Source organism: Elephantulus edwardii, unplaced genomic scaffold (assembly GCF_000299155.1).
Source record: "Elephantulus edwardii isolate Elephantulus edwardi_28Jun2011 unplaced genomic scaffold, EleEdw1.0 scaffold00179, whole genome shotgun sequence".
Taxonomy (NCBI): Eukaryota; Metazoa; Chordata; class Mammalia; order Macroscelidea; family Macroscelididae; genus Elephantulus; species Elephantulus edwardii.
This window is the reverse complement of record NW_006399929.1, coordinates 3342075-3356817: the sequence shown is the minus strand read 5'-3', so window position 1 is coordinate 3356817 and position 14743 is coordinate 3342075. Positions and strand designations below refer to the sequence as shown.

Genomic DNA, 14743 nt, shown 5'->3' with positions numbered 1-14743 from the left:
GGTCAGCCTCAGTCTGTTATGTTGTTCCCAGAAGAGTTGATTAAAATATGAAATTTCAAGGAAGTAAATTAGTCTTTTGTTACCAGAAAGCCAGCAGTTAATATAAGCTGAAAACAATTTTTTTGTCATTCTCTAAAATTTATGTGTTTTTGGACCCTTCGAACTTTACATTCTCAATCCACAGAGAGACTAAGCATCTTTCTTCCTAATAGAAAAGACTTTGAGAACCTTCATGTCTTGCTTATTTCCCAATAAGAAATCAGAGTGTATTGCATAAATGTCGTCAGTGTAATTACCATTGTTGGTGTTCTTTGTCTTTTTATAATGTATTCCATATATCTATCAGCTATGATTTTCCATCTCTTTGAAACACTTCCTTTAAAATTTCTTATAGTTTGAGGCTAGTTATGCTTTTGCAAAGTCAAGTTCACCTAACCTTTTAAAACTTACTTCTTTAAAATGTAAAATTCTATGTCCGTAGTTGTTGTTTTGGTGTTTGTTTGTTTTTTCCTTTCCTTTTGGAATTATAGCAACTGCTCCATAGCTTAATTGTTTCCAAGGATAAACCAGCTGTCACCCTTATTTTAATTTCTCAGTATGTAACATAACTTTTTTCTGGTTACTTTGAACATTTCCTCTTTCTTGCTGATCTTAAGTAACTTGATTATGATGTTCTTTGGTGTCAATCTCTTCATTTTATATTAGCTAGGGATTTACTGAACTTCTTCGATCTGTGAGTTTATAGTTCTTGTCAAATTTGAAAATATTCTGGTTAATATTTCTTCAAATAGTTCTATTCCTCTTTTCTCCTTTGAAGTTTCCAATTACATATATCCAAGTCTGTTGAAAGTATTAAATAGCACAGACATTTTTAAAACTTTTTAATTTTTCCATTTCATTATAGTGAGTTTGTATTCTGAATATTCATTCTCTAATAATTTCTTCTTCAATATCTAATCTGCCTTCATTCCAGTTTAATGTATTTTTCATCACCTCCATTGTACTTTTCACCTCCATAAATTCATTTTAAATCTACTTGTATTTTCGGTGTCATCACTTAAAATTTTAAACTTATGAAATGCAGTTAAAATAAGTGAATAATACTATCTTTGTCTGTGTCATTTATAGGTGGCTTGTAGTTGATTGTTTTTCTCCATTCTATGGGGTTTGTTGGGTGTTTTGTTTTCTCCCCTTCTGCTTTTCTTCAAGCTTCATATTTGAGTGCTAGGTATTTTTAATTTTACCTTGTTAAATTCCGGATACTTTGTGTTTCTGAGCTTTTAGGAGGCACATAGTTAATTGAACAGTATTTAACCCTTTTAGGCCTTGACTTATTCATAAGTGCGTAAAGCAGTTCTTAGTTTAGGCATTATGGGGTTTTTTGTTTGTTTGTTTGTTTGTTTGTTTTTCCTTGTTGCAAAAATGGGATGGAACATGATGCGTGATGATCATGGTACAGATAAGACAAGACCCCGGTCTACTGTTGATAGGGTCGCTATGTGTCAATAGTGACTCAATGGCACCTACAAACATTTCTCACTACTGAGAAATCTACCTAGCACATTTAACTCTTAGTGTCTCATGACACTAAGCACACTGTTGGTACTTATTTCTGTGGGAAATAAGCCAAGGCTAACTGCCTGATTTATTATACTATCTCTATTCAAATATATTTTGCAATGTTTAGTGATAGCACATTTAGTTGCTGAACCAAGAGTAATATAAAGGTAGTATTATTAATGCTAATGGAAATTCCCCAAATACTGATATCCTGAAATTTTTCCAAATAGTGAACAAGGTCAATTTTCATATCTAAAGCCTTAGACTTTGTACTTGCCTTTAGAATGACGATAAAAAGTGTTCTTTCAGTTTTCAAAGAAAAAATGATATGCATATTAGCATAAAATACTAGGACCACTGAAGTCAGATAATCAGATATCTTTTGTGCTATTTTACTCCCTCTTCTATTTTACTCATTATTGTTGCATGTAACTTTTTTCTTATTGAGAAAATATACTGGAACATAACTTTTCTAACATCATCTCTGTCTTTACTCTCTTTACATCTACAGCTGTATCTGCATGTTTTAAGGTATTATTACATATGTAACAATCATATGCAGAAGTTATTTTACATATATATATAATCTTAAGAGAAGGATGGGAAATGAAGGTTGGCCTCTGAAAACTTGTCACAAAGTGTCAGCTACTAGCTATATGCCAGTTCCACATTCCGACTCTTTGGTACACTAATAAGTTCATAGAAACATAGAATTTCTCTTCAGATTTATGTGCAAAGAGTTAAATTTTTGGTTAAGTAGAATTTCTTACATATTGGGTTTGCTGAATTTCTCACACACACCGTGAAAACATTAAAATTTTAAACTTGTCATTTCAGTTAATGGAAAGCATTTTAAATAACATCACTGCGCTTGTGTGCAAAGAACAGGTTTTGCATAATTTGATCCTTATTTTAGGAGACTTAATCTTTAACATTTTATCCATGGGTATCTAGATGCTGTTAATTCCTTTTTCAAGCAAATTAAACCAAATGCATTTCAGAAGTACTGAAGAGGAAAGTAGCATAATTTTATTCCTGTAATGTAATAGAGTTAATATCATGATGGAATGGCATGAAAATATGACATAATTTAACTTTTTAAGTTAGAGAGACTTTAATCTCTAAATTAATATAAATTATGATTTTTCATTGTATAGAGATCACATCTCTCATACCGGCATTCAACCTATGATAACACATTATACATTCTCTTACTTGGGAAAATGTGTATAACACCAAAGATTTGTTTTATAAATCACTGAAGGTTTGGACAAAGTCTGCCTTTTTACATTGAATACCTACGCAATTTATATCTCTAATGTCCTCCTAGCAATGACAGCAACAAAAAATGGAAAAGGAAAAAATATCCCTATGGATCATAATCTAGAAACCAGTTAGTAGTCTATTGGAATCTATAAAATTTACTTTCAATAAATCACAGCTTTCATTGTAGTTAGAGGTTCATAACTGAAATAGAATAATACATGATTATTGGGAGTCAAGACCAGTTCTTAAAAAGAAAAGCCACTACCTGTGTTATACTAAGGGAGCTCTGGTGACCTACTGGGTAAGGAATTGCCCTGCCAACGCAGAGACAGGAGATTCTAATCCAACAGCTGCTCCTTGGAAGAAAAAAATAAGCTGTCTTCTCCCACACACACATCTCTCTGAAAACCTGTGGAATATCAGCTTTGAGTTGGTACTGACTGAATGGCAATGAGTAAGAGAGATTATTAAAAGGAAACAAATGAGGTTCTATCACAGTCTTTCTTTCCCCTTGTGTTGAAGCAAGTCCCTGAGGGAAACTAGATTTTTCTCTCCTGTTGGATTGAGTTCTTTATCATTATAAGATTATAAGTTAAAAATAAAAGCACTAACTCTAACTGTGCCAGGAGTGTGAGTGTCAAATAATCATGAATCTTATCATCCTTATTCTCACTAATAATTTCCTGCTATATTTTCATAACTGACCTAAAGCTCCTGTTATGTTTATGAATAACATACATTCTTCTTTCAGTGACAAAATGTATGAGCCATAGTAGTAAATAATAGTTTATAAATTAGTCAACTATTAATACTGTATGTTTCATTCATCTGATATCAGCAAGGAATAAAATATTCACGTAGAAGAATATTGTTATAGTTGTGTGTACCATCGAGTCTGAACCAACCCATTGCTATTCTTTCAGTGACTGGAATGCAAAAGTTGGGAAGAAGAAAGGATTAGTAGCTGGAAAATATGGACTTGGTGACAGAAATGAGGCTGGAGATAGAATAATGGAATTTTTTTTTTAATCAATGATTTATTCACTCCAAATACCTTTTATAAAAAACACAAATGATGACTATACAGATAGACCTCACCTAATGAGCTATAGAGGAGTCAGATTGATCACATCTGTAAAAAGAATCATCAGAGAAGCTCAAGATCAGCTGGGAAAAGCTCTGGTCTGGGTGCTGACTGTGGAACAGTCTGTCATGTGCAAGTTCAAACTGAGCTAAAGAAAAAAAACTCCACAAGAACTAAAAATTGACCTTGGGTCTGTTCCATCAGAATTTAAAACCCATATTAAAAATATATTTGAGGACATGAACAATAACTAAAGAAGACCAGATTAGTTGTAGGACAATATAATAAGCATAATTAATGAAGAATGCAAAAGGTCATTACAAACACAGAGAAGGAGGAAAAGACTGAGGTGGCTGTCAAAAGCAGCTCTGACTATTGCAGTAGAAATGCCAAGAAACCAAAGCAAAGGGAAGAAATAAAAAAGTTAAGGAGCTAAACAGAAAACTTCAAAGGGCAGATCAGGAAAACAAAGCAAAATATTATAATGGAATGTACAAAGAGCTGGGATTAAAAAAAAATAAAAAAGGAATGAACTTCCTCAGCATTTCTCAAACTGAAGTAACTGAAGAAAAAATTCAAACCTCAAATTGCAGTCGTTAAATATGCGATGGGCAGAATGTTAAATTATCCAGGAAGCATCAAAAGAAGATGAAAGGAGTATCTATATCAAAAAGAGTACTGTACCAAAAAGAATTCACTGACACAATAATTTAATGAATCAACACATGATTAAGACAATGGTGATGAAGGAGGAAGTTCAAGCTACTGTGAAGGAATTGGCAAAAGACAAGGCCTCAGGAATTGATGGAATACCAGTTGCCATATTTCAACAAACAGATGGCAGCCCCAGATGTGCTCACAAGGTTGTGCCAAGAAATTTGGAGGACAGCTACCAGGCCAACTGAGAAAAGAAAATAATATTTATTCCCATTCTCAAAAACGATGATCCAACAGAGTGTTGAAATCATGAAGCAATATCACTGATATCACATGCAAGCAAAATTCTGCTGAAGATTATTTAAAAATGACTGGAACAGTGCATTTACAGGAAAGTGTCAAAAATATTAGTTGGGTTTAGTAGAGTCTGTAACACTAGAGACATCATTGCCAATATCAGATAGATCCTGGCTGAAAGTGAAGTGTACCTTGTCAGTTTGCCTACCATCCTTTCAATGAAAGAGTTATAATTTCAGTTTAAGCTATATAAATTTCATGTGAAACCAATTCAAGCAGGCACTATTCGCTTCCTCACTCCTATCTTGCTTTGCCATACAAAGCATAGGGGTACATAATTGTCTGAGATTGCCCATGGAAAAGATTTCTTGCCTAGTGGCAAGAAGTTGCACTGCAATCCCAATGAATGCAGTTCAAGGTCACCAGCTGTTTTTTGGGAGGATGGCCAGTCTCTTCCCCTGTGATTAACTACCTCTGAAAACCCACTGGAGGGTCAGCTGTGGGTTGGTTTTAAGTCTATGTTACACAACAACAATACTCAATAAGCCATGTTTACTTTTGTTCACTAACTGCAGACTTTCATGTTTTAAAATAAATGCATTTTTTAAAAAAATTTAAAAAAACAAAATAAATGCATTTATACCAGAGGAGGGATTTACTTTACTAAATTTTCATGATTGACATTTCTCCATCCTTCATTCCGTTCATCTTCCTGTCTAATGGAGAGGAAAAAGCATCGTTATCACAAGACTAAAGCTATGAAGACTAGAATAGGAACAACTATTGTTTGATTTTAGCACCTTTATTAGATTAGCAGACTATATTTTAAAAAGGAAATTATAACTAAATGAATCTTTAAAAAAACTACTGCCACTTAGAAGGAAGACTAATAGATATTATAAGGGCAATTTATAAAGACCTTAAAAAACTATGTGTTCTAAATAGATGTTGTTCCTGTGTACTGTCGAGCCAGAACCAATCCCTAACTGACCCTCCAGTGGATTTTCAGAGGCAGTTAATTGCACAAAAGGAGATTGCCCATCTTTCTCCTGTAGAGCAGCTGATGGACTACAACAATATTCCTTCAAGCTTTTACCCACTAGGCCACCACAGCTCCTAAATAAATATATACCTAATAATTAATAATTATAAATGTGTCTCTTGGAGAGGGTGAAACCAAATTGCTCTTTGGAGGCAAGGATTTTGAAGCTCAGTCTCACATTCTTTGGACATGTTGCAAGAAGGGACCAATTTTTGGAAAAGGACATCATGCTAAGGAGGGTGGAGGGCCAGCGCAGGAGAGGAAGACCCAGGATGAGATGGATTGACCCAGTAATTGGGGTAACGTGGTTCAGTGTGTAAGAGACAGTAAGATTGACTCAGTATAGGGCAAGGTTTAGAGGAAGTTTCAAAATCCTTGCTTCTGAGGAGCAACTTGGTTTCACCCACTCTAGGGTAGACCTGTTTTGTTCTCTTGGCAGTCCAAATGGTATTCAATACTTTCCTCCAGCACCACAACTCAAAGGCATGAATTCTTCTTCTGTCATCCTTATCATTGTCCAGCTCTCAGATGCATAGCAAGCAATCCAAAAGACCATGGCATGGATAAGGTGCACCTGAGTTTTTGGACTAACATTGTTGCCTCTCTGTTGAATCACTGGAGAGATTCATGGGAGCATATTTCCCCAATTTTGATTCCAGACTGCTGGTGCCAATGATACTAATTGTGGATCTAAATAAGACAAAATGATTACAATTTCAGTCTTTCATCCATCTATCATGATGTTGCCTATTGGCACAGTGGTGAGGATTTTTATTTTCTTGCTGTTGAGATGCAGTCCATATTGAGGGCTGCAGTTCTCAAATCTTCTACAACAGGAATCTCAAGTTCTCCTCAGTTTTGATGAGCGAGATTGTGTCATCTTCATAAAACAGATTGTTGATGAGTCTTCCTCCAATTTTGATGCCACATTCTGCTTCATAAAGTCCAGTCTCCTGAATGATCAGTCCAACATACAGTTTGAAAAGGTATGGAGAAAGGATATATCACCGACTCACTTCTTTATTGATTTTGAATATGCAACGTTCCCTTACTCTTTTCATATGAGAGCAGTGTTTTGGAATTCCCATTATTCTCAATGTTAGCCGCAAATTGTTGTGATCTACACAGTTATGCATTTGCGTGGTCGATAAAGGACAAATGATGATTTTTCTACTCTCTCCTTTTAGCCTAGATCCATCTAATATAAACAATAAGAGCCCTAGTGCTACGGCCTCTTCTAAACCCAGCTTATATTTCTGGCAGTTTTCTATTGACGTATTGGTCTAGTAATTTTTTTTAATCATCTTCAGCAAGATTTTGGTTCTGTGCAATATTAATGCTATTTTTCAATAATCTGTACATTCTCTTGCATCCCCTTTTGTGGGAATGGTGAATAAATATGGATCTCTTCTAGTTAGTCGGCAAGATAGCTAGCTGTCCTCTAGATTTCTTTGTACAATCTGATGAGCACATCCTGGGCTGCATGTGTTTGTTGAAATACGTCCCTTGGTATTCCATTGATTCCTGGGGGCTCATTTTTTGCCAATTTCTTCAAAGTAGCTAGAACTTCTTTTATTATCATTGGTTCTTGCTCATATACTACTTCCTGAAATGGTTCTGTGTCAGCCAGTTCTTTTTGATGCAGTGACTCTGTTCACTCCTTCCATCTTCTTTTTATGCTTTCTGGATCATTAACTATTTGCCTGTAGCATTTTTCAGTATTGTGACTTGAGGGTTGAATTTGTTTTTAAGTTTCTTTATCTTGAGAAATGCCAATCAAGTTCTCTTTTTTATTTTCTGACTCTGCCTCTGCATATTTTTTTAAATAATACTGTGGTATTAATTGTATATTCTTAAAATGATTTTCCTAGCCATTGACATGACTTTGTCATGTAAATGGGTGAGAATTTGCAAATAAGATATGTAAGCCTGTTCACAAGGAGATTGACAAGTCTCACCATGAAATTGAGCAGATTCAGCAGCAGAATTTGAGAATCTCACCACCAACAAATAAGAGAATACAGTACACCCTGTGGGGCCAGAGATTCTTGCATCAGGAAGACCTACAGGAGAACAGGAGCAACAGCAGCGGAAATCTAGAGAACTGACATGAGAGAGAAATGACCTTGGGATTGATAATTCATGGAGTCAGAACTAGGATACTTCACCCAAGTCTGTTGAAGGATTGGGGTGAAAAAGCCATAAATGGCGGGACTAAGAAAGAGCTTTGTAACACTGACCTAAAATCATGAGGTTGAAGGTTGAAGGCCCTATTATAGTGCTTTTGGAAGCTGCCCTAACTGAGAAACCAGACCTCCTTCCTTAAAATTTTACTCTTATCAAAATTATGAACATTTTCCATGTTTCTCATCCACTCATTGCCCTTTGGTTGGAACCAAATCATAACTAGCCTTCCATGGGTTTTCAAGACCATAAAATGCACAGGAGATTGCTCATATTTCTCCTGTTAATATATTTTAGATGTCAGAGAGGCTCTGTCTTTAGGTTAATAGTTCAAACACTCAAACTCACTGAGCTTCACTGAATTTCAAAGGCTGTAAATTTTAATGGAAGAAGATTGCCCTCAGAATTACTGGTACATTCACACACCAAATAAGCAAGACATAGAACAAGCCTATAAATATATTTTTTTTCTATAATTATATTTTATTAATTTTCATAAACATTTACAGAGATTTTGAGCTTCTACTCATTCATTGTTGCACCATTCTCTCTACCCTCCTCCCAGTTTGTTCTTGTCCAAATGCCACAGTGCTTGTCAAAGCCAGTTCTGATCAATCTTCTTTGTCAGTGTATCCTTTGCCATTCCCTATCACTCCTCCCTGAGAGAGACTTCACCCTGAGTCACAAGGAAAAGGGGATGGCGTTTTCTCTTAGCTACTTCCTGCTGAAAAGGGACGCTGTGGGTTTCAGGGTGAAGATCTTCTCTCACTACTCTAAAGGGCCCCTTTGGCAGTAGGAAACACACAGACTATTATGGAGATTGATTTTGGAATTTAGATACACTCTTATTGATTGTGCTTGGCTGTAAATATTCATATCCTTGAAGGTGTATCATGGGGGTGTTGCAACCTAGAAGATCTAATTTTGACTAACAAGTTATAAGTACATGAGTCCAAAAACTATGGAAAAGTAAAAGAAAAGATTCTTTCATTGTTTTACAAACCCTCCCCCAGGTCCCCTCCACCATGTAGCCCTCGCTCTAGTCTCCTGTGATGACAGAAATACCTAGTTATATCTCTCTTTTAGACGGTTTTCTCCCTCCTCTGTTTCAGTGCAGTATACATTATTGAACCCATCTTACTCAGTCTCTCCCCAACCCCAAGGACAGTCCCATTCTACAACAGTGGCATCATGTAATATTTGTCCTTTTGTGACTGGGATATTTCACTCAGCATAATGTTCTCAAATGGAATGTCAAAAGAGATATCACGCTAGTAAATTATACAGTATATATAGAGAATTTAAGGAAGGAAATCAATCTCCTTGCCAAAGGCAAAAGATCAAACTAGTTCACAAGTGTTCCAAGAACATCAGTTTTATGATATAATTTTAAAGAAAATTAAGAGAAATGTATTTCAGGACAGCTATTGAAATAATATTATTTTATCCTATAAATGAAAGCAATACAATTCATAGTAGTTGATTTTTTTTTAATTTTTTAATTATTTGTTTGTACCATCAAATCAGATCTGACTGGTACAGGAGGAGATTGTCCCTCCTTCCCCGGCAGAGCATCTGGTGGGTTCGAACTGTGCGCCTCTGGGATTGCAGTGCAGCTTCTTGCCACTAGGCCATCAGAGCTCCCCAGTAGTTGATTTTTATTCTATTAATTTAGTTCTATTTTCAAATTAACATAGAACATTCAGTGGGAAAAAGTAATACTGAAAGGATTTGTAACTTTTGATTCATAAAGATTTCACAATGTGAAAGAATGTTGTGAAAGATTTTATAATTGGTTTAGTTGTAAAAATTTATATTTTGCTTTCATAAGTAAGCAACAACTTGGAAAAACATCGTACATTTTTTATGGTGCAATTATTGACAGCTTTGGTTCCTCAACAGAAATTGATGTGCAGATCAAAGCTCTACATTCAGGTCTGTTTCATTCATATTTTAGCTCATTTTTGAAGGTATCCGAGGTCCTGGCATAGAAGGTGACATTGCCATTGATGATGTATCAATTGCCGAAGGAGAATGTGCAAAACAAGACCTAACAACTAAGAGTAAGTATCTTTTCTGTTGATTGATGTGATGTTAAAGTAATTAATATTAAGTCAATTTCTTTGGTTTTTTGTGATGCTAGAGCATTTAATATTAAAGTTACATAATATAATTTTAAAAATATTCATATGGGAAAAACTTATTTTTAAATTAAGGTATTAAGTTTTACTGTAGATATTTTTGATACAAGAAAATTTAGACGTAGAGGCAAGCAAGGCAAAAGTGCTTTGATTTTCAATGAAGACTTAATATCTTTATGCATATTATTAAAGAGTTTGAAACACTTATATTAAAACATTGCTTTACTCAATGTGCTAAACATAAATTTATTTGTACAGAGTTAATTTTATGTCTCCAAGAAGTTTTAAAATGTATTTTCTAGGTCTAAATTTTTCCAGCTGTTCTAACAGATTGTATCTTATAAAGAACTAGTTCTTAGTTCTTCAAATATATACACACACACAGAGTAATAGGATCATCTTACATTTTCTGGTATAATTAATTTCCTTCTACATGCACCTTAGGGACTTCTTGTGATTTGTTGTTGTGTACCATTGTGTCAGAACCTCCACATAACTGACCCTCCAGCAGATTTTTGGAGGCAGATGACTGCAGAGGAGGAGCTTACCCATCTTTCTCCCGCAGAGCAGCTGGTGGATTTGAACCTCATGCCTTCAGGATTGCAGAATAGCTTTTTACCATTTGGCCATCTGGAGGCTTAATGGTAGGGAATTGGCTGCTGAGGCAAAAGTATATGGTTCAAATTTCAAATTCATCTCCTAGATAAAGATGGGTAATCTCCCCTCATGCAATTTACTGCCTTTGAAAACTCACTGGTGGGTCAGCTACGAGGTGATTCAAACTCAATGGTACATAATAACAAAAACCTATGCCTGGTGTTGGTTAGTAATTGTGCCTCTTCGCACAGTTATGCATTGGTTTCAATTCAGTGGTACACATCAATAACAACAATAATCTGCTCCCTAGTCCTGTTTAGTAGTTTTGGTCTTAATATGTTAGTTTGTTTCAATATTATAGTATAATGTTGCCTACAAATAATTTTTTTCTACTCAGTAAATTTCCTAGGATTTATAGGAATCTCTAAATTTTATAGATATATGGTGATCTCAATTAAGGTAGACTTATACTGACGATTCATCAATTACTTAGCACATACCAAAGAAGTATGAAAATCCATGTTGCATAAATCTAAAACACCCTAGCCTGTTTGTTAATTTGGATTATTTAGTGAGCAGTGGAGAATTTGCAAGTCAAACTTGTGCAGTTTCACAATGATTGCTGAGGCAAAGAGACTTGACTCCATTTTGTAAGCATAGTAAAACAATAATAGCTAAAATTATGTATAACAATGAGCCATTTTTCTCATAATTTTTACCTTTCTGTGATTACGCTTAGCATTTCAAATAACAAATTTTGTAAAAAGGTATTTCTGAGTCTGGGTAATTTTGTTTTAGCAACCAGTAGCTATACCTAAATGAACTATGTTTATCTAATGCACAGAAAATAATGCATTCTCTTGAGGAAGGAATGATAGGTTCTCTGAATTTCACATTGTAAATCAGTGGCAATAGTGTCCTAACTAAAAGTAGTTATAATTTTAACTGAAAACAGTATAAATTCGATTCCATTTAATTAAACTTCTTAAGAGAATAAAACAAACAACATAGTTTACAAGAAGAGAAATCAGAGTTAGTAAGAGTGCCAATTGAGAAATGACTAAATAACTCAGATAATATATTATGACACAATGTTGCACATTATAATTTACTACCTGAAACCAGCATATATGGAGAGATATGAAACTATTTTAAATAAAATACATTTCTCTATATTGGAAATACTTATAATATTATAATAAATACTATAAGTCAGAATAAAGAAATACTGTATAGAACAAAAATATTCTTTTTTATATGGGAAAATATTATTTTATTTTTACATACATATTTAAAGATCATTTATCAAATAAATTTTGATAAATAGTGTTTGATAACTAGAAATAATGTTAATTTCTAAGTACATATCAGATTTCTGGTTTGTCATTTTCCCCAGTTTGCCTGACATTTCTCAGAAAATACAGGCCAACATCATTAACAACTTAGATTCTGTGTTTATATTTTCAGAGCTCCGTTCTTTCATAACTAAGAACCATTTGGGGAATTAAGCCAAATGAATGAATTACTGAATATTCCCATGTTAGCTCTTCTATGTAAATTGCGCATTTTAAGAGTGTATTGGGGAGCACTGATGGTCTAGCTGCAAGTAGTTGCCCTGCATAAACAAGAAGGGCAGCCTCCTCCTACCCAATTGATTTACAGGCCCTGGGATCATGCTGGAGGATCAGCTAAGAGTAGGTTCTGACTCAAGTAGGTAACAATAAATGCACTCTGGACTTGTGACTTTAACTCCACTCCTAGCTATAAAAGGTATCTCCAGGTAGAAGTATGTAATATATTTCATAAAATGAATGTATACCTTTTCTGAGGAAAAAGACATTAAATAGACAGTTATAAATGTAACTCTTAGAAAATGTTCTAAGCATAAGTAATCCACTGGTTTATAGTGAATGTCTCTAGCTGAAGGGTTGATACCATTTTAGATTTTGTCAAGAGCAGTTTTTCTATTATGCTTCAACTTACAGCTTGCATGTTTTGGGAGGAACAAAAAGCCAACCTTTTTTAGGATTTCTTAGCATCTGTGTGTCCTTCTTTTTATGTAACTAGCTGGACTCAGAGGTTGAACTCATCCATAGACCTATCCAGAATTTTCTTTAGGAAGTTTTCATAGCAGATTATATAAATTTAAAATTTACAAATATCAGTCTCTCTAAGAATCATCTTTTCAAGATACTTTTTTACTTTCTTAAGTTATGAAGCTAGAAAACAAAACAAAGCCAAATAAATATTTCTAAAAGTGATTTCCATCTACTGAAGTCTTTTTTTTTTTATGACATTGTCTTACAGCTACATGAAACCCTTAATATCAATCTCTTTCTCTTTTTTTTTTCTTTTCTCTTGGTATTTATTTTTCTTCTCTTTAGATTCCGTTGATGGTGCTGTTGGGATTTTAGTACATATATGGCTTTTTCCAGTTATCGTCCTCATCTCTATCTTAAGTCCTCGAAGGTGACCTTATTCTGGCAGAGGCTGTAAAAGATTCACCAGGCACTGGTATGAAGAAAGAGTCTTTGTTAATGGACACTGAAAAAACAAACTACCAAAGATTCCTCCACTGACTACTGACTCAATAATAAAATAATAAAAACAAATTTTTTTAAGCACTGGGGATTTAAAAAAAAAAAAGACATCCTGGAAGTATAACTTATTCTAAGCTACGTATAAAAGATAAGTTTGACCTGAGTAGAGAAGAGATCTTCAGGTGCTTTTGTGGCTAAAAAACAAAACAAAACAAAAAAAAAGATTACAGCGTCATCTGGTTGAACTCTGGGGAAAAAAAGAGCTATAGAAACCCTTGTCAAAGCACAAAGTCATGGCTGGTTTTGTTTCAAATGAATAGTTTGCTTGTTACCATGGATACCTAATGGCCTGCCAACAAAAACCTCACTGTAAACAGGGTACATGAAGAGCTGGCATTTCTTTTCCTTTCAAGAAGGTTTTACTAGAGAGAATGAAATAACTGTAGGCCCTTTCACCTTTGGCTGTTACCCCTCCTTGAAAATATAACCTGAACTCAGAATTATTTGAAACATCATGTTCCACCTTACTTCCATCTCACTTTTGTTACTATTATTTTTCCCCCTTCCTTTCATGGCTAAACTAGATCTTTTTGCATGCACTGTTATCCAGGATGGGCGACCTGGGCTTACATATTACACAGGCTTATCGGAGTTTGCTTGCGGCCACTTAAACACCCAAACTAAGTCATCTGTTCCAATGAAGAAACCAAACCACCATCTTTTATAAATTGCCATGGAAACCAAGTGCCTTCAATGAAACAAGCCTGAATAATTTTCAACTCAGAAGCTTGCACTGCTAAGCGTGGTTTGTGTAAAACTATTTTATAAACAAACTACAGAGCCTAACTGTGCACATTGCAGGCTAGACAATAAAAGCCGCTTCTGAAGAAGAAAGGACCGAGGCTGTTGCGTAAGCCCATGCAGACAAGATATTTGTTTAACCTTCTAGACAGCCATGGCCTCTCAGCTTACTGTCCATTAAACAAACAAACCAACCAACCCACAAAACTTCCATTGAGACGAGATATGGAGCAACACTTTTTCTTCCAGGTTATTAAATGGGTCAACCAGAGCAAAAGGTTGTTAAGATAATACCTTAGCGCAGAAGGTGGTAGACACAAAAGTGATTTCTTACTCTAACCTCCATTTGAAATGAAATTGGCCCTAGTTTAGAGGGAACCCGAAAATGTTTGTGGTTGCAGTGCATATGAACTCTCCTGTGGAACTGGGCCTGAAAAAATCTGGCTTTATTCTAAGCACTGAGGGTACTATGCCTCTGCCCTTTAGTCAGACTCTGTGCAAATTGTGAAATATTATTTTATTATTTTACCAAGATTAAAAAACAACACTTTTACAAAAAAACAAAAACCTGTAA

General features: G+C 34.8%; 1 protein-coding gene across 1 annotated transcript in view; it reads left to right on the top strand.

The window, feature by feature from the left end:
* Window positions 1-13619, top strand: part of MDGA2 (MAM domain containing glycosylphosphatidylinositol anchor 2) — a gene marked incomplete at its 5' end in the record, with an annotated part of 686261 nt that extends 672642 nt beyond the window's left edge. The window contains 2 exons of the mRNA XM_006896016.1: window positions 10048-10153; window positions 13213-13619. Of these exons, the coding sequence (XP_006896078.1) occupies window positions 10048-10153; window positions 13213-13301 (195 nt within the window). The remainder of the gene's footprint in view (window positions 1-10047; window positions 10154-13212) is intronic.
* Window positions 13620-14743: the final 1124 nt, after the last annotated feature.